Raw genomic sequence first — 19,676 nt, forward strand, 5'->3', positions numbered from 1 at the left:
ATATTTTCTAAACCTCGAAATGTAGGCTATGAGAACGTTCTTTTTTTCTTAATTTCATTGAAGCTATCACACCTTTTTAATAGATCAGTCCAAAGAAAAGGCGCGAAGATTTGACGTGGCGTGTGGCGCGAAATTATGAATAAAGGCCCGTCTTTTATAATTTTTAGACAGGTGTACTGTAGCAAAAGTATACACAAGTACATTAAGAGCAGTAATCCCAATAGCGTAATGGTTAGCGCGTTGGGGATAAAAGGGGAAAAAAGCGAATTGGATTTTCACGCTGGCGACCTGGATTCAATTTGTGACCAAAATGTTTAATCAATTCTCAGCTCGACTTTACGTGTATTTTTTTTTTTTCCAGAATCAGACGGAAGACCTCTCGTTGCTCGCAACGAGATCGTTTCTAGTTATTATTATTATTCTTATTTTTCTGACTTTTTAATTTTGTGCACGCGATTTCTCGAAAACTACTAGATGAAATTACATGAAATTTTCAGGACAGATGTGTTGTAACATGAATTTATAATATCTGAGAGAAAATTTGGAAACTCACTTCCGGTGCCAAGTTACGGACAATTTTCTGAAATTAAAATGACATTTTGTCCACGATTAAACTTGAAAACGGTAAAAGATATCAAAATGAAACTCTCAGGGATTATAGATCGTGATATATACTATCCAGGACGCGACGTTTTGTTCGTCGTCGGTACTTCCTGTCGTTAGGTGAAGCGAATTAAAAAAAATCGCATTTTCTAACTTTTTTGTTTTTCAATATTTTTTATTTATTTTTGGAATGATAATAGAGATCCTTTGATTGATACTTACTATATAAGTTGTTTGGATATTGGTTAATCAAAACTCTAGATATTAATATTTGAAAATCTGAAGCGGGACCAAGATGGCGGCTTTCTCTGTCAACTCCGCCATTTCGCGAGTAGGGGTTTATGGAGGCAGCTGAGCGTTTGATTAAATCATTCTGACATAAGGATACATGAAATGTAAAAATACTACTTGGACTTTCACGTAGTAGTACGCTGCAATTCAGTGTCAATCTTAAAACTTAATTTCCGTTTCACTGCTTTAGTGTAACTGGGCTAGATATGTGTGTGAAATCTGTTAAAATTACTTTCTTAACGTCGAAATAAAATAAAGGCGATAAGAAGTTGTTTAATTTAATATTTAATTTCATTGAAGCTATCACACCTATTTGATAGATCAGTCCAAAGGATAGGCACGAATGTTTATTCGTGGTGTTTGTTGCTAGATTATGAATATGATTCTTAGACAGGTGCACTGTTGCAGGTGTACTGTATACACAACTATATTTAGAGCAGTATTAAAAAAATATTAGTTTTTCAAGAAACATAACCACTGTGTTTCCCATGTACACTTGTGTCATATTAAACTAATAGAAAAGACAGAAATAAGAAAACCTTTTTTAAATAAGATCGTCTAATGGAGTTTATATTAACATTCTTTTCTCAATAATCTGATTCAAGTTATTGAACATAAATGGTACTTGATACCTTGACGTAGGGTGAATCATATTTTTCGGCGAACCATTTCAACCTTTCCATGAACGTGTAACTAATTGGCATAGTTCACTTTGGGGATAAACGAGAAATAAAAAAAAGTTTAAAATTATAGTCACTTCACTTCTTTTGTGTTACTTACCTATATAATGTGTACAATGTGTTAAATATATTTTCTAAACCTCGAAATTAAGGCTAGAAGAACATTCTTTTTTCTTAATGTCATTGAAACTATCACACCTATTTAATAGATCAGTCCAAAGAAAAGGCGCGAAGATTTACTCGTGGCGTTTGGTGCCTTTTATAATTTTTAGACAGGTGTACTGTTGCAAAAGTATAGACAAGTACATTTAGAGCAGTACTCCCAATAGCGAAAGAAAAAAAGGCGCCACGATTTACTCGTGACATTATGCGGGAAATTGTGAATGGCCTGCATATGAGCGTCGGAAGCAAATTGAAAGGGGGGGGGGGGCTAATCGAAAGTGAGGGGGCTAAACCAATAAAAAAAAAGTAAATCCCAATTCCAATACCTAAATAATATCTTTTTTCCGACGGCAATGGAGATGGCCGAGTTCAGAAGTAAACAGAAGTGCAGAAAAAGATTATATCAACATGCCTTAATATGAAATCGCATGGGAAAGAGTTAAATTCATATAGAATAAAATAAGTAAACGCCAGCTCCATTCGATAATTCTACACCAGTGTCGGATTCAGGATTCTTGAGAAAAAAAGGACCAGTTTGTGGTCAGGATAGGGGCCCACAGCCATACCAAAAATATTATTTATTGCATCTATATATATTTTGGACACATACTTGACAGACCAGGACTAGAAAGAACTGTAGCTCTCCGGTAAAATATATTGACAGACCGGAGAGCTACAGTGCCACCCATTGAAAAAGAAAGTGTATATTCATTGTGCACGTGCGTTGTTTCTCGATTTATTTCGGTTAATATTTAAACTCAAAATATTACACACAAGCTGTGTGTTCCTAACATTTTTCTTCAATACAATTCTTCCATATTAAAATTCCAAAATACCCCCCTCCCCCCTCCACCAAAAATTTGTTAACAAACCTTCTGGGCCTAAACTTATGACCTTCGAAAAATTTCGCCTGTTTGGGCCTATAGATACAACCATTTGGAGTCTGAAGACAATTGGGTTCACCGCACTTACTTTAATAACAGTTTCCAATCATGAAATTCAATTATCCCCACAAACCAATATTTTTAAACCCTCAATGATAAAAATTTGAACCCACAAAAATATGTGATTTTATGTATACTGAGGAATTATTAGAGAAGCAGTACACATCTTGTCGCGCAACAAATATATATACTAAAAGTTTTCAATGGGTAGCACTGTACCTCTTTGGTCGTTTTCCAGACCAGTGAACAACGTACAGATCTGCAGAGCATCTAAATAAAATATTTCTCTGGTGGTTTCTATACAGAGAATTTGAACGAAGGGAATTTGAATTTAATCCCGTCTATGTTTCATTTTTCTTTATCACTTTTAAGCTTAAATTAATGTTTTCGTTTTTATAAACGATGTTTGGTGTTTTACATAGAACCTCAAAACAAATTTTATCTCAATTTTCATTAAATTAAGTTCGAGCTCGGAATTCAAAAGATCATGAATAAGTCAGAGGACCATAAATTTTCATGGGTCAGATTGTGATTAGGATGCAAACGAGAAAGGTATAGAGAGACAGACTGAGAGGGAGAGATAAAACGTTTGCATAAAGAAAAGTGCCCTCAGGAAAGAGTAAATAAGGTACAGATAGCAAACAATGTTCAATCTCCTATAGGCCCCTAATCTGCAGTGGCGGATTTAAGGGGGGCGCACCCCCCCCCCCTAAAATTGTCGAAGTTAGCATAAATCACAGGTTCGTCTAGAAAATGTAATTATGTCTACTTTCTAGACCTCATTTTTACCGTACAAAATCTCTAGAATCCAGGAGCTTCCGGGGGCTTTGCCACTGCGGGCCTCAAGGCGGCCCCTAAACCCCTTGCCTACATTTGGCACCCCCTCCAACTTCAATTCCTAGATCCGTGCCTTATCTGTCATCAATTAAAAAGATGAGCAGGGCATAAGACAGGATCCAACGAAATTCTAGAGGCGGGATCAGTGCCTAGGAGGAGTAAGCATCCCCTTTTGACTATAGTCAAATCCACTATCATTATAGATCAGGTAAAAAAAATGCTCAATGCTGATGCAAAGTAGTGCATGTACTGAACATACTCAGAATTTACGTTATCTTCCAGTGTCTGTACAAATATGTATTACAGTATCCATGTCTCTATTATAGTATTAATTATAACTGAATTTTTAATTGATAGTCTGTACATATGAAAAGATGTATATAAATTTAGAATAGTCTAAATGGATTTGTGTCCCCCCCCCAAAAAAAAAGGGGGGGGGGGGAATCATGTCATATGTTGTAACAAACAACAAGCTATAAAGGCTCTGGGTTTTTCCCAAAGTGTGGATTCAGTTATGATTAATACTATAATAAGAGACATGGATACTGTAGGCCTTATACATATTATGTCTCTCAGATAGCATTAGGGAGAGTGTCATTTATCAATCCAAGTTCATTTCCTCAATACTTCTGAATCAAAAAAAAGAAGATAGATGACAAAGAATAATAATTTGATAATTTATTATCACAAAAAACATTGTAGAAAATAAGTAAAGTCCAGCAAATTTAATTCCAGAACAGTTTGTACTATAAATAGTGGAAACCTTTTGACATTTGAAAAAAAAATTCTGCACAATGAAAACTGAAAAGAAAAAATAAAAAGATGAAACTTTACTTGTATTTAACCTTCTCTGACATAGTGTTGATTGTTGTTCAGGTCACATGATAAACTGAGGGGTATATGATAAAAAAAAAATTATTTATTATGTAGGCCTGGGCTATAATGGATGATCAAAGCTTTACATAGACTGAAATATATATGAAAAATCTTTTAAAATCTTCTCAAGAACAGCCTTGATAAGTCATATATACATGGAAGCATCCTCAGGTAGTGTAGATTCAAGTTTTTTCAAATCATAGCCCCTGGGGATAGAGTGGGGCCATAATGGATGATCAAGGTTCTACATAGGATTATATAGGGAAAATGAACAACAAAGCTATGATTGGTCATATTTACATGAAAGCATTCTTAGATAGTGTAGATTCCAGGGTTTTTTTTTTTAAATCATGACCCCCGGGGTTAAGGTTGGACCACAAGGGATGATCAAATTTTAATACAGAAACAAATAGGAAGGTCTTTAATGGGGTTGTGGCCATTTTCAGACTATTTTGACCTCCTTATGAAGAAGAGCTCCATATAAAAATTTAAATGTATGAAATATTTACTTTGAAATAAAGGGAAAACACAGGTAGGGTGGCGCCACAAGGGAAGATCAAAGTTTTATAGGAAAAGTCTCTTTTTCTTCTCAATATCAGGAAATTTAAGCCATGCATGATTGATGATATTCATATGGAAGCATCAGTAAGTGTAGATTCAACTTTGTTTGAATTATGACCCCACCCCCACCCTGGCAGGTAGGGTGGGGCAATCATAGTTTTAAATATGAATTTTTATTGGAAACAAGCAAATTCAAGGAATTGTGGTCCCCCGCTTTCGAGGTCTTTGTGGGTGAGATGTCATTTTTAATGACATATTGTGTGTAATATGAACACCCTATCATATATCATTTATTTAGAAATCATCACTGAACTCCAAGGTCAAGGTCAAAGGGTTAAAGTGTTTGGTATCTGATGAACAGTCCTCTCACAAGGATTACATAGGTGAAGTATGAAAGCCCTAGCCCTTGCCATTCAAAAGTTATGGTAAAGGTTAAAGTTTGTTCCTAAGTACAAAAATTCTCCAAGGTCAAACCAAAAGGTCAAGGTTGTTGATATCAAATGAAAGGTCTTGCCACAAAGAATACATATATGAAATATGAAAGTCCTAGTATCTACTGTTCAAAAGTTGTGGCAAAGGTCATATTTTTTTAAAAGTAGACCAAACTTCAAGGTCAAGGTGAAAGGGTAAACATTCTTGGTAGCCAATGAAAGGCCTAATATCACAAGGATTACATATATGAAGAATGAAAGCCCTAGCCCGTACCGTTAAAAAGTTATGGTCAATGTTAAAGTTTTTCCATAAGTTCGTAAATCTCCAAGGTCAAGGTCAAAAGGTCAAAGTTGTTGGTATCCAATGAAAGGTCTTGTCACAAAGAATATATATGTGAAATATAAGAGAGGCCTAGTATCTAAGATTCAAAAGTTATGGCCAAAGTAAAAATATGAAATTTTTTATGTAAAAGTGGGTCAAACTCCGAGGTCAAGGTCAAAAGGTCAAATTTGGTGGTACCAAAAGAAAGGTCTTATCACAAGGAATACATATGTGAAATATGAAAGTCATAGCTCCACTAGATCCAAAGTTATGGGCAAGGTTAAAGTTTTTGTGACGGACGGACAGACGGACAGACTGACAGAGTGACGGACAGACGGACAGACAAATGAGATTTAATGTCCCCTCGCTTTCGCGAAAGCGGGGGACAAAAATATTTATAAATAATATTCTTCTTAAGAACAACAAAGGCATGGTTAGTTATATTTATATATAGAAGCATCTTCAGGTAATGTAGATTGAAGTTTGTTCAATTCATGACTCCTGGAGTGAGGGTGGGGCCACACTATTAGTTTAACACATTTGATCCTTCAAGTTAAGTGAAATAATGTCTGAATGAATATTTTAGTCACAGAACAGTACATACATGTATATGTGTTTACAGTTGTACACTTTTTATGCCCCGCCATGAATATGGCCGGGGCATATAGTGTTTGTCATGTCCGTTTTCCGTCCTTCCATCACTTTTTGTGTTTAGCACTGTTCAAAGCTAACTATCCAAGATATTTTTATCAAACTTCATATGCTGATAGATATATTGATGAGAGCTATGCAACTGCATCAACATTTTTCCCTTGACTTTAACCTCAGTTTTCTTAAATTAGTGTTTAGCTTAGTTTTAAACATACCATTTAAGATGGTGTTATCAGACTTCACAAGATGATACATACTGATGAGAGCTATTTAACTGCATCAACATTTTTTACCTTGACCTTTCCTTTGACCTTGATTTCACTTATATTTAATTAGTTTTTTGCTCAGTTTTAAAGATACCATTTGAGATATTTTTATCAAATTTTAGATGCTGTTACATATTAATGAGAGCAATTCAACTTCTTCAACATTTTTGACCTTGACCTTTCCTTTTACCGTTGACCTCACCTTTCCAAAATCACTGTCAAACTTCATACGCTGATACATACTGATGTAAGCAATTCAACTGCATCAACAATTCTGATCTTGACCTTTTATTTGACCTTGACCTCACTTTTATTAAATTGTGTTTAAGTCAGCTTTAATTAAAGACATTATTCTAGATACTTTTTTTTATCAAACTTCATATGTTGATACATATTGTTGAGAGATATGCAACTGCATTTTGACCTCGACCTCTCCTTTCACCTTGACCTCACATTTCTTAAATTAATGCCAAACTTCATATGCTTATACATACTGATGTAAGCAAATCAACTTAACTCACATTTCCTAAATTAAGGTTCATAAACCCTCTGCTCACTCAAAAAAAATGTTGTTGAATCTTAATGATTTTCCAAAAGAACTATTTTTTTAAATAAAATTATAGCATAGCTTCATATGCTGATTGGACAGAAAAGAGACTTTTCAACTGCAAACCTATAAAGGAATAATAGACATTTATGTCATTAAGAGTTATCTTTCTTATCAGAGTATCAATGACCCTTAATGCCAAACTTCATATGCTTATACATACTGATGTAAGCAATTCAACTAAATCAACAATTTTGACGTTGACCCTTCCTTTGACCTTGACCTCACTTTTATCAATTGTGTTTAAGTCATTTTATCAAACTGTGTTAAAGTATTCTAAAAAACATTTCTAGTATATTTTTATCAAATCATATGTTGATACATAAGGAGAGATTTAATAAAACTGCAATACAACATTTTTGACCAGAGCTTTGACATCACGAATCCTAAATAATTATTTGATACATACAGATGTAAGCAATTCAACTGCATCAACAATTTTGATCTTGACCTTTTATTTGACCTTGAACCCTCTTTATCAAATTGTGTTTTTAAAAGTCAGTTTTAAAGAAACCATTTGTAATATTTTTTCAACTTCATATGCTGATATTTACTGATGAGAGCTTTTCAACTGAATCTACAATTATTTGACCTTGGCATTTCCATTGAACTTGACCTCACTTTAATGAAATTAGAGCAAACTTCATATGCTGCAACATACTAATGTAAAGCACTTCAACTGCATCACTATTCAAGATATTCTGATCAAATTTCATATATTTAAACAAATTTTCATCAGTTCCTTTACTAATATATTCATGTTCTATGGACATATTTTTAGTTAAAATATTCATAAAGTCAACGTTTTATGTACATGTATTAATTATTAGGATAAAAATGTGGAGATAACATAAAAGATTGATTTAATAAAATCTACGAACAATACAAATTTTTGGGCAGGGTATGAAGCACGAACAAGATAATTATTTTTAAGAAAATCAGGAAATTTGGACTTAATTACATATTTTGTTTTTGTACATTATAATTCTTCAAAAAATAGTATACATGTATGCAGTTGTTTTTAATTCCTATGTGTTAAATCTTCAGTGGGTGTATAGTAGCTGTCTTTCTTTACAGGACATTTGCGTCAATCAGGTGATCGATTGCTATCACTTTTTGTCTGTAATTATTTTTCATGCACCAGTCAAACTACTGGCATGATTGTAATATGCATTTAGACTCCTACCAATTTGTAAAATTCAAGGTCATATGGTTCAGTGTCCAATTTGTAAAATCCAAGGCCGTATGGTTCAGTGTTCAAATTGCTATTGGGCTCTAAATTGATAATTTAGTGAAAATGAATAATTTATTAGAAAAGAATCATCTCTCCACCTGTATATATAACAGATAAACTAAGTGCATCATTAAAATGAGCATAGGCGCCTCTTCCAAATTTGTGAAATTCATGGCTCCAGCTAGGGTAAGAGGATCTGGTGACAGGGTTAGGCTGATCTTGTAGTGAAAATGCTTTAATTCTTTAATTCTGTTCCTGGGTGTTTTACAAGGTGTATGGTTATGATTAACAAAGGTGTGGCATGCCTTTCCATAAGTTCTGAAATTCATGGCCCTAGGGTTATGAGTTCGAAGCTAGCACTCGATTGATTACTGTAAACCAGCTATTATTTGCATCATCTTTTATTCGCAATTCTTCGGTTTAAAATCAATCTGCGACGTATTAATTTCCATGACCGGGGAAACATTCTCTACAAATCCTTAGCAAAATGAATGGTTCGCGGCGATTAATTATAGGAATTAAAAAAATTATTTCGCGGATATTTTGTGAAATAAAAGTTGGTTCACTGTACTTTGCTGTGAGAAAAGTCATTCATTTTGATTATCAACTATGATACAAAATAAGATGACCATTAAGGCACTTGCTCCTAATTTTTAATAAAATTTTGAAATTTGAAAGATATATTGATTTATTATGGAACACAAGAACCAAGAGATCGAATTAAAAAAATGTTGACAAAAGTTTAATTTTAATTTATATTCTGTATGCATAACTTAAGTGTGCTTCAATTCTAACATTCCTAGCAACAGTATGGTGCACAGGCAATAACAGACTATTTCATGATCACCATAATCACACAGTGTAGATAATCTTTGTGAATTCATAATCTTGTGTTAGACTCGACATATCCAACTGAAAAATTTTCAAGGCATTCAAAATTAAGGACAGTTTAAATGTGGTCAATATTAAACAACCTTTGAATGCAAGTGTGTGATTCTTTGAAATATTCATGAATTTGTTTTAAATTTAATTTTCAATAAATGAGATATATTGTCCACTAAGAAAATCTTCATACCCTTTACTCTGAGCTAAAATAAACCAAGTGGACAAGCTTTATTATACCTGACAGCTTAAAATATTAGCGTAAAGAAATTTTTATGCTCACTTCCACAAAGTTTGGGGAGCATATGAAATAAGCATTGGCATCCCAGGTTTAGGTTTTTGATGCAGTTTTCTTTATGGTCATATGCAACAGTTTGAACTTTGTTGGGTTCTTCCCTGGAGTTGAAGAGTTCAACTAAATCGACCTGTATGCAATGCTTTTAATGTCTATATGTATTTTTACACCTCTTCTAAAATAAATTTTGATGGAAAAAAGATGGAATTTATGTTTTTAACTTTTGTACATTTTTCTTTGAATAACGCAAAAAATTTTATAATTTGATATTTTTTCAAAACTCCTGGTAATACATGCTGATTTTTTGTTGAAGAAGATGTTATGGTATTATAAGTTTAAATTTATAATATCTTGAAGAATTATCAATACGTAAGGTATCTTGCATATGTCCTTAAGTACTTCTGTGTCCTTCATTGACCAGGTTAACATATTTGGAGCAGGATATCACTTTTGGTTCAGGTTCAAGTTCAATAATACATTTGGTGCAGATATCATTTCCAAGTAACTTGAAACCCTATGTTGACCAAACTTGCGAGGATGATGCCTGTAACGATGCATACTACCAAGTTTGCTTTGGATACAGGATTTGACTTACATTTTCCAGGTGATTGAACAGGCTAATGTTTTGGGTACACGTCTCATTTTTAACTGAATATGAGACCTATGTGGACCAAACTAATAAATGACACATTAAGGAAGCACACCACAAAGCTTGCTTCAGAGGCTAGATGTGACCTACATTTTCCGGTTGAGTGTAAAGGTTAAATTCTTGGAGCAGGCTCATTCTAAAGTAGGTATAAGTCCTAAGTTGAGCAAACTTGCTTAAATGATACAGCTAAGGATGCACACTATCTGACTTGCTTCAGATGCTGGAGCTGACATTAATTATTTTCCAGAAAAAATACCAGGTTATGGGTTCAGATCTATTGGTTATCTTAACCAGATTGACATAAATGATGCATCAATGAGTGAAAATTCACAAATTGGCTTCAGAGGCTAGATTTGAATTACTTTTTTTTTGGAGGGGGGGGGGCACATTTGCTTGTTCCCTGGTATAATTCCTGGTGTTAATGAATATAGCTCATTTCAATTCAAAAGTAAGCTTAATTGCTTCGTGATAGCTAAAATAAACTGGCATGCATTGTACATCAGCTTGAATGAGTTCTGGAACATAAACATGATCCAAAATTGTACCACCCTCTGTAGTTGAAAAATTAACTTTTTGCTGAAATCCTTTAGACTCTATCAATTCTTGTATAGGTCCTTTGCATTTTGCATCTTCATTAAAGTCACCCAGTATAATACATTTGGAAAACTGTTCTTTGAAATAATCCAAAACTTTTTGGAGGCCATCGAGAAAAACTCTTACACTTAGTTGACTTGGTCGATAAATAATTATAAGTACAGTGTTTTCCTCACATAGTTCTACTGCCATTCCTTCTATATTTTTTTGTGGTAACTCGTGAATCAAAGTTTTTTCATTTTTCTTCTTGTACATTCCAACACCACCTCCTTTGGATTTGCAAAGCTTGACAAAATTGTCCACACTTTCATCATAAGATTGTTCCCTTGTAACATGGCAAAATTCAAAGTTTTGAATTTCAAAATCTTTCACATTCTCACTGCCTTTCAACCATGTCTCTGTCAAACATATAAAGTTTGTATTCAGAAATCTGCTGTCACATTGAAGGTCTTGAAAATGACCTCTTAAACTCTGCACATTGAATAAAATGATTGTTTTGTGATTATCAGAGTTGATCATATTTGCATCATTTTGGTTTGATATTAATTTCTGCATTTTACTCAGGGCAGATTTCACATCTTGATCAGCATAAATTTTCTTCTGTAATGCATTTTCATTACTTGTCTCAATGAATAAGCCATTCTGAGAAGTGACTCTACTAATAGCTACATATGCCTGTCCTGGAGCAAATGTTCTATCTAAATTAACTACAACACTGTTGGTTGTCATTCCTTGAACTTTATGTGCTGTACAAGCCCATGATAATTTTAAAGGAAATTGACGTCTAACTACATTTTTCGTGTTTTTTTCTCTGATGTCTTCTTGTACTCTTTGAATATAGACTAGATGTCCTTGCGGCGTAAACTTTCCTTCCTTCCTTCCAGTATCTTTGCTATCAAATATCACACCAATTCCTTCCACTCTATTTCTCTGCTCACCTTTTCCAAACTCAATAGAAGAAATGTGTCCCATCGCACCATTAACAAGTCCATCATCCACATTTATGTTTCTTGTAAGCATCACCCTAGCATTCACAGAAATGAGCAGGGAAGAGGATAATCCATCTGTTCTTGTCCTAATGAAAGGTTTTTCACGTAATGTGAGCTTACCTGTCGTTCTATCTTTTTGATAATCTTCAGCATTTACTTCAATTAAATCTCCACACTTTTCCTTCAAAATCTTGAGGTTATGTTCATTTGCTTCTTCGTTTGTGGGATATACATGCAGAACGTCCTCTGGCCCATCTCTTATACACTCTGAAAGCATCACTTTAGCCTTTTGTGACAGGGGTTCTTCTATTGTCCGAATTCGTAACGAATTCAAAATTGAAGCAAAGTTTGCATCTTCTCGTTGTCTCATTATTTCGTCCAACTCTACCATTTTGAAAAAGTCTAACCAATAGTCTACTGGGTATTCTTCATTTTCATTATACAATCTCTCTGCTTTTCGTTGCTTTACTGGAGGAAGTTGGTAGAAATCTCCAACTGCTAAGATAGATACACCACCAAATGGTTCTTTACACTTCTTAATTTGAACAAGACGCTCATGAATATAATACAAAAGCCTCTTGTGAACCATAGATATTTCATCAATGACCAAGATCTGCAATTTTTCTAACTTGGATCTTATTGCACTCAAGTTTTGCTCATTCAGAGGTTCATATGGAATTCGTAGAGCTATTGGCAAAGAAAAAGCATGGTGAAGTGTATTGCCCCGTATATTAAATGCAGCGGTGCCAGTAAAAGATGTGAGAAGAACAGATACATCATCTGGAGATGAAAGTAATTTTTCAAGAATACGAGAAGCTTCATAATGTATAACCTTGATCAAATGGCTTTTTCCTGTTCCAGCACCCCCTGTGACAAAGATATGCAATGGTTCCATATTCTCTCCATTAACTTTCTTCAAGCACCAGTCACGAACTATGTAAAAGACCTCCTTTTGTTTTTCATTTAATCTTCTCAAAAGCGGAAGCATTTCTTGCCTTGAATTGGAATTCTCTGTAATGTGATACAACAAGTCTGAAGAATTGTTTTCAATTTCATGAGTGACTTCTGGTTTTTTATCTTCTAATTTCTCAGTCGCCTTTTTTTCATCTAAACACTCCTTTCTATTCATTTCTGTTTCAGGACAAAGTTTTGCCCACGCATCCTCAGGTTCACCATAAAGTTCAAAAACCTCTTGAGCATTATCAATAGCATCTTCATTTTTTGAGAATTTGGACTGATTACCTTCCACCAAAGTTTTTACTGGTTGTAAACGAATCTCAGATTTCAGCCTCACAAATCCAGTTTCAAAAAATGTCTGGTAAAATTCAAATCCAGGTGGTTTCAGTTGATCTTGTGTGACATATGGAAGAAAAAGCTGCAATACTGATTGATAATATTTTTCTGGTGTGTTTTCTGGATTGAATCTAGGATATCTGATAACAGCTGGTTTTCCCCTTGTTCTTTTTTGAATGTACCCTTTTCCATTCTTCAATTCATAAACATTTTCATTTTCTCCTTTAGGAATCTGAGATTTAGCAAGCACTCTATAATAGGAACAAAATTCTGCAAGACACATTTTATCAAACAAATGTAAGTCAGGACGATTTTCATACCTCTCTACAATATTTGTCATCCATATGTCTTCATCATCATCACATTCAAAGTTTTCATCATTGCACTCCTTTCTCTCTTTGTTTTGCATTTGAGAAAGAGGTTTACTTAAACGAGTGGGATTTTCACCAACAGGAACAAAAACCACTTTCCTTGAACTCTCCTTCATTCTCAGATTACAGACTCTGTAAACTGCTTCTTGGGCACTGACCTCCCTCTGATTAAGATATGCTGATCCTATTGTTCTCATTGTTTGACGGGCACTTAAATTGCCTTCTATTGCCTCTACTTGTGTTTGCTTTAAAAGCATTCCCATTTCTCTTTCTGACTTTGATATATATGATATAATGTACACGATGCAGCTAAAGGGGTCTAGAACATATTGTATGTCCATGTTTGCATCCCAACATCTGAGAAGGCATGGATTGTACTGATTTGTCCACATTTCATTAGGATTTCTTCTTAATATGGTACTTGTTCTTGTCGACAACAACTTGTGTGCTATCTCATATACGTCTTGTGTAAGGTGGATGTTGCTGAATATTTCTTCAGTTGTCTTAAGTGCATTCACATCATCCAATACTTCATTCCAAACACTCAACAAAATATCCTTTGCCTGAGATTTGTTCAATATCCCATCATCATCAGAAATGTCATCCTCTTCCTCACATTGTTTTGTTATAAAGGTTTTCTCTGATGGTGGTCTTGGAAAATTGAATCTGCACTCTGTTCCTTTTTTTCTGCATGACTTTGAGTGACTCTTGCTATGTTGTTGTACAGCTAAGACGATTTGTCGAAGTTCTGGGTTCTCATTATCAGTAGGCAAAGCACATGTGACATACCTATCAATAAAATCACAAACTGTCTCATCGCTATCTATGTTGAATTTCGGTGCATTTTCAACCCAGTACAAGCAATGCATGTGTGGGGAACCTCTTTGCTGAAATTCAACTCTGATAAAATAATCAATGACATTTCCTATTGGGTTTGATGGAGACAATATTACATCCCTCTGGAAAATATGGAATCTATTTTCAAACATTCTGGCTACGGTCACTGGATTTTTTCTCAAAATTTCACTTTTTTCTGCCCAGTCTAAATCAGAAGGGTCTGTTGTATCATTTTCATGACGTAATATTGATCCCACAATATCATTCCACCTGAATTCAGCTGCAGAAAAAGAGCAGAACCATGTAGGAATACCAAGTTGTCGAAGCATAGCAAATAAGTCTTTCTGTGTTGCTGACCAGTATGCAGGTGTTCCTCGAATTGGCTGCATAAACCTTAAAGCCTCATTGTTCCTCAGCAGATTAGAGAGTACTTCTGGGTCTTGCAACATATCTGATGTTACAGATTTTCCACCATTAAGTTGTGATACTGACTTGCGCACTGAAATTTGTGTTTTCTCAATCACTTGGTTTAATTCAGACATGTACTGTGAGAAGAAGATGTAATTTGTGTCTTTTGCAAATCTATTATCAGTGTTCATAAGTCTGTTGTTAAAATATCTGGCAAGGGTTATCTTTTCCTCTCTATTTTCATTCCAAGAAAAATTTCCGCTTGGAAATAAATGTGGAAATGTCTTTGCTTCATTCCCTTCTTCTTGCAACATACGTACAGGATTTTGTCCTTCCCCTGGAGCTATATTGTAAACATCATCAAAGTAGTGATCAAGGACCTCTTGTGCAATATCCACAGGTTGTAAGCATGTGTCTGAAACCACCTCTTGACTTTCTGTCTGTTCCGATCTTAATTCCTCTTCTTCACATTCATTAGAACCATTCAAAATCAAATCACCTTCCTCACAGTTTTGTTTCCATGTACAATTGATCACAACATCTTGATACCATCTGTTGTTTTTCTTCAAGTAGTCCAGTGCTGTATGTATATGTTCTGAATTCACAAACTGATATTCAAAGTAACCCTTATAAGATAACTTCCGTTTCAGCTTCACACGTAGCAACATATTTTCACTTTCATTTCGCGGTAAGCTTGTTGCTTTTCTCATGTTTGAAGGTACACATACAACAGGCCCATGTACATTTCTTTGACCACCTTGTGGGAGAGACATCACTTTCATAAAGGGAATATGTAAAGCAATGAGATGTTGCTCTAAACTGTTTAAATTACTTAGTTGATGTGGAATTTCTTCAAGAGTCATTTTATTTGCAGCTGCTTCTCCTGGAATTTTACCACTAAGTATTTTCCTATGACATGTAAAACAGATCCATAATGATGATTTTTTGCATTGCGTTGAACAAGACATTGTGCACTCATGAACATATGTGTTATTGATGCATATCTTTGCAATTTCCATTGCTTTCTGGTTTTTCTCATACATTTCAAATGTACATCCTTGAACTTGATTTTCAAACAATAAACGATGACAACAGCAACAAGTGTATTCTGGCCCATTCCTTACATTTTCCTTAAATAATTTGACAACTTCATCTTCATCCTCTAGCTTCACTTTCATTGCTTGTCTCTGTTTAAGCACATTTTCCTTCTTGCGTTTCTTTCCATCAGCACTACAGTGGTATTTTACCTTACTAGCTGCCTTCAGCATATACCTATGATCTTCATCTTTCTTGTACTTGTCTGTACTTCTTCTTTTAACGTCTGCTCGATGTTTTCCATCTTTCTTGTACTTGTCTGTACTTCTTCTTTTAACGTCTGCTCGATGTTCTCCATCTTTCTTGTACTTGTCTGTACTTCTTCTTTTAACATCTGCTCGATGTTCTTCATCTTTCTTGTACTTTTCTGTACTTCTTTTTTTAACATCTGCTCTATGTATTTGGTCTTTCTTATACTTTTCTGCACTTTTTTGTTTCACAGTTTCTCTGTGTAAAATATTTGATTTATATTTCTCAGTACTTCTTCTCATCTTATGCTTTCTATGGGCTTCATTTGTTGCATATTTCCTTCTGCTTGCTTCTTTAAGACTCAACTTGTGTCTTAGGTCTAAAGCATACTTTTCAACACTTCTTTTTTTTTGACTTTGCATTGTAGACTTCATTACTTCTGTATCTTTCTTTTCTCTGTGATATTGCTCTTAATCTAAATGCTCGATCTGTCCAGTACTTTAGTTTTGCTGCTCTCAATTTCTTATCAACGCCACAAAAACCTTTAACTTTCTTTCCACTCTGTTCAGTCATAATTTTAGTTTTTTTTTTTTATATCTCTTACTACTTTCATTGTCGATTTTTTCTGATGACATGACATTACGCTTTTCTCTCATACGATTACGATTTACATTTCTTTTTTTGAATTCTTTCTGCCCTATAATGATTGATTCTGTCTTTTTGCAACAAGGTGTTTGCTTTCCAAAAACTGATAACACAGCACTATAATGATTCTCATTCTCATGAAAAAGATATATTGCTTCCAAGCTTTGCAAATTTGTTGTGGGATCTACCATGCGTGCAGAATACGTAACCCAATGATTCTGTGTATATGTGTGCACATCAGTTTTTAAAAGATGAGAGAGAGCAAGAATTTCTACTTCTGTTGCCCATGCACCTTCTTGAGTCATATTTCTCATTGCAATATGATTTTCAACGGAATTTTCACCACACCTTAAAAAGGTTTTGAACAAACTTGAGTTGTCAAGGAGATGTTGGCATATTGCTGAACGTACATCATAATGATGGTCCTCAACTCCACTCAAACAAAATGAAATGGCTCGAAAAAAACAATTTCCATCCCCCTGAATTCTTACACAATTTTCAGGTCCTTCTGCTTCCTGGATAAAGACGGTTGGTTCCCTCACTTCTTCATAATTTGACAATGATATCCCTAAAGTTTCACAAAGATCAATTTTCTTATCAGCAGAGAGTGGCCTAAAGCTAATTTTGTGACTTTCTGTTGAAACAACTTCAACATCATCATCAGGGACTAATTGAAGATTTGAACTAGAATGCATACCATTTTGTTTCTTATCTGCCTCAATTTTCCTAATAGAACATTTCACACCTGTTATTTCACAGTCAATCATTTCAGAATATCCCATTGACAGTGCTAATGAAAGAACATGGTTGTAAACATCTTCAATTGATTCATGAAGTATCCTTGTACTGCATCCATTCACACTCATATATCCTTCAGCAGTCCTGGAGTGAGAATCAAACGTGAAAAATTGATCATTCGTTTTCCCAATCAAAAAAGTATTTCCCCTAAAACACACAAAACATCCATCAGTTTCAGATAGGGCAATATGCAAAGCATCTAAAAGGAAATATGCATGAAAGTCATCATAGTTTGGTTCAGTATCTGATAAATTTATCAAACTGCATAACGATTCATCTGCTTTCAACTCATACACTGTATTAAAGCATTCAAAAAACTGTGGTAACTCATTAACCAAAAGGTATCTGCTATTTACACAAGAACTACGCTGCAAGAAAGTGTACAACTCATCCCCCATTACCAACACATTGTCCATATCTGTTGCTTGCCAGTGTTTAGAATTCTTTAACTTATGGTATGCTAAAGCTACTAAGGAGTTTGCTACACACTGTGTACCCGCATTCTCACCAAACATTAAGTTACCCTGATGAAAAGAACCTTGGATAGATTTCTTGATGTCTGCTTGTTGTCTGCTTTCACTTGCACTTGGAAATTCAGCATCAATCAATTTGCCAGTGTATTGTCTCTCAAATCTGAAACTTGAGTCATTTTCAATATAGTCATCATTTATGCACTCATTTTGTTCTTGGACATTTATGACATTTCTTTCAGTATTCATTTTCATATTTTCATCAGTATTCATTTTCACATTTGTATCAGTATCCATTCTCATATTTGTATCAGTATCCATTCTCATATTTGTATCAGTATTTGTTCTCATATTTGTATCAGTATCCATTCTCATATTTGTATCAGTATTCATTCTCATATTTGTATCAGTATCCATTCTCATATTTGTTTCAATATTCATTTCAATATCCGTTTCAATATCCGTTTTAAAATCCGTTTTAAAATCCGTTTCAAAATCCATTGCATCTTTTAGTATCCTGCTGGACTCATCCCCCTGAGAGGATGACATATCCAGCTGCGCCTGACCTGCTGAGCCAGACACGTGCACGGTGTCCGGCTCAGGTACTCTCGGTGGAGTACAAACCCACGGTGGGGAGTCAGGGGACGGTGCCATGCCTCCGTTTCGGGCACACAGACGACTTCCCTGAGAGGATGCGATACTCAGGGCATTTGAATGCATTTTCTCGCGAAGAGAGGCCTGCATTCTGGCCAAGGGTTTTTCCTCAATAGGCGGAAACCCTATAGAACCTTGCCCTGGAAAATTACCAGGGGGAGCTGAAACAGCTCCTTCTACTGTCCCGCAGGGGACAGCAGACTCGAGCATCGAACCATCTTGTGGATCATCTGTGGATGAAAGGAGCTGCCGCTGCCTCATCTCTCTCTTTCGTAGCTTGTCTCTTTGGCGCTTCACGCTAGCAGACATGCCCTTTTTCTTGCCCATCTACAAAACACAAGAAATCCTATTCTTTAAACTACATAATGTTAGTATTTGAAATGTATACAGGCACATGAAACACATCTAATAGAGTCAGACACCACCATTTCATTAAATGAAGTTAACACTGACAATTTAATAATAGCACTATACTTACATCACATAATTTGTATTTACCTTCAGAATTAACAAGAGGCTCAGGGCCCTTGCATTGCTTTTCTTATAAATCTTACAAATCATCACTACTAGTCAAACACTTTGGGTATCCCGCATATTTAGATAAAGCTTTAAAATTCCAAAAGTAGGTCATCATAACCTACAGTTAAGTTCAAACACTGGAACACACAAGAAAAGCTTTCTGAAATTTTTTTTTACGTTTTAAAGCTCCTTATTCAAATTACTAAAATACTCAAATTAAAGCCATGTATGGCGTATGTACAATGAAAACAAGAAATCTGTGAGCCAATGCTCACTAGTAATACCCCCGCTCTGATCTATCACTATCATGTAGATATACTGTTTACACAAGTTCAATTACAGGCAGATGAAGTTGGCATCAGATTCATATCAAAATTAAACCCACTATATGGCATGCCTCAACAAAGTTGGTAATAAAATTTCAAGCATCTTCTATGAATAGCTAATGAGAAAACTACTACTAAGATTTGTCATGCATGAAACGGACAGACGCAGAGACAAACAAGTAGATGATATCGGATTT

General features: G+C 34.9%; 1 protein-coding gene across 1 annotated transcript; it reads right to left on the bottom strand.

Moving 5' to 3' along the window:
- Positions 1 to 10,789: 10,789 nt before the first annotated feature.
- Positions 10,790 to 19,195, bottom strand: LOC134283815 (uncharacterized; the record flags this gene model as incomplete). The annotated part of the gene is made up of 4 exons (XM_062766293.1): positions 19,133 to 19,195; positions 17,204 to 18,961; positions 16,483 to 16,628; positions 10,790 to 16,325 (listed from the first exon to the last, which is right to left on the bottom strand). Coding segments are annotated over exons 1-4 (7,503 nt in total), but the record flags the coding sequence as incomplete, so codon positions are not given.
- Between the last annotated feature and the right edge of the window lie 481 nt (positions 19,196 to 19,676).

Source organism: Saccostrea cucullata, unplaced genomic scaffold (assembly GCF_032062105.1).
Source record: "Saccostrea cucullata isolate Sc308-1 unplaced genomic scaffold, CSIRO_AGI_Scuc_v1 ctg4922, whole genome shotgun sequence".
NCBI classification, from domain to species: Eukaryota; Metazoa; Mollusca; class Bivalvia; order Ostreida; family Ostreidae; genus Saccostrea; species Saccostrea cuccullata.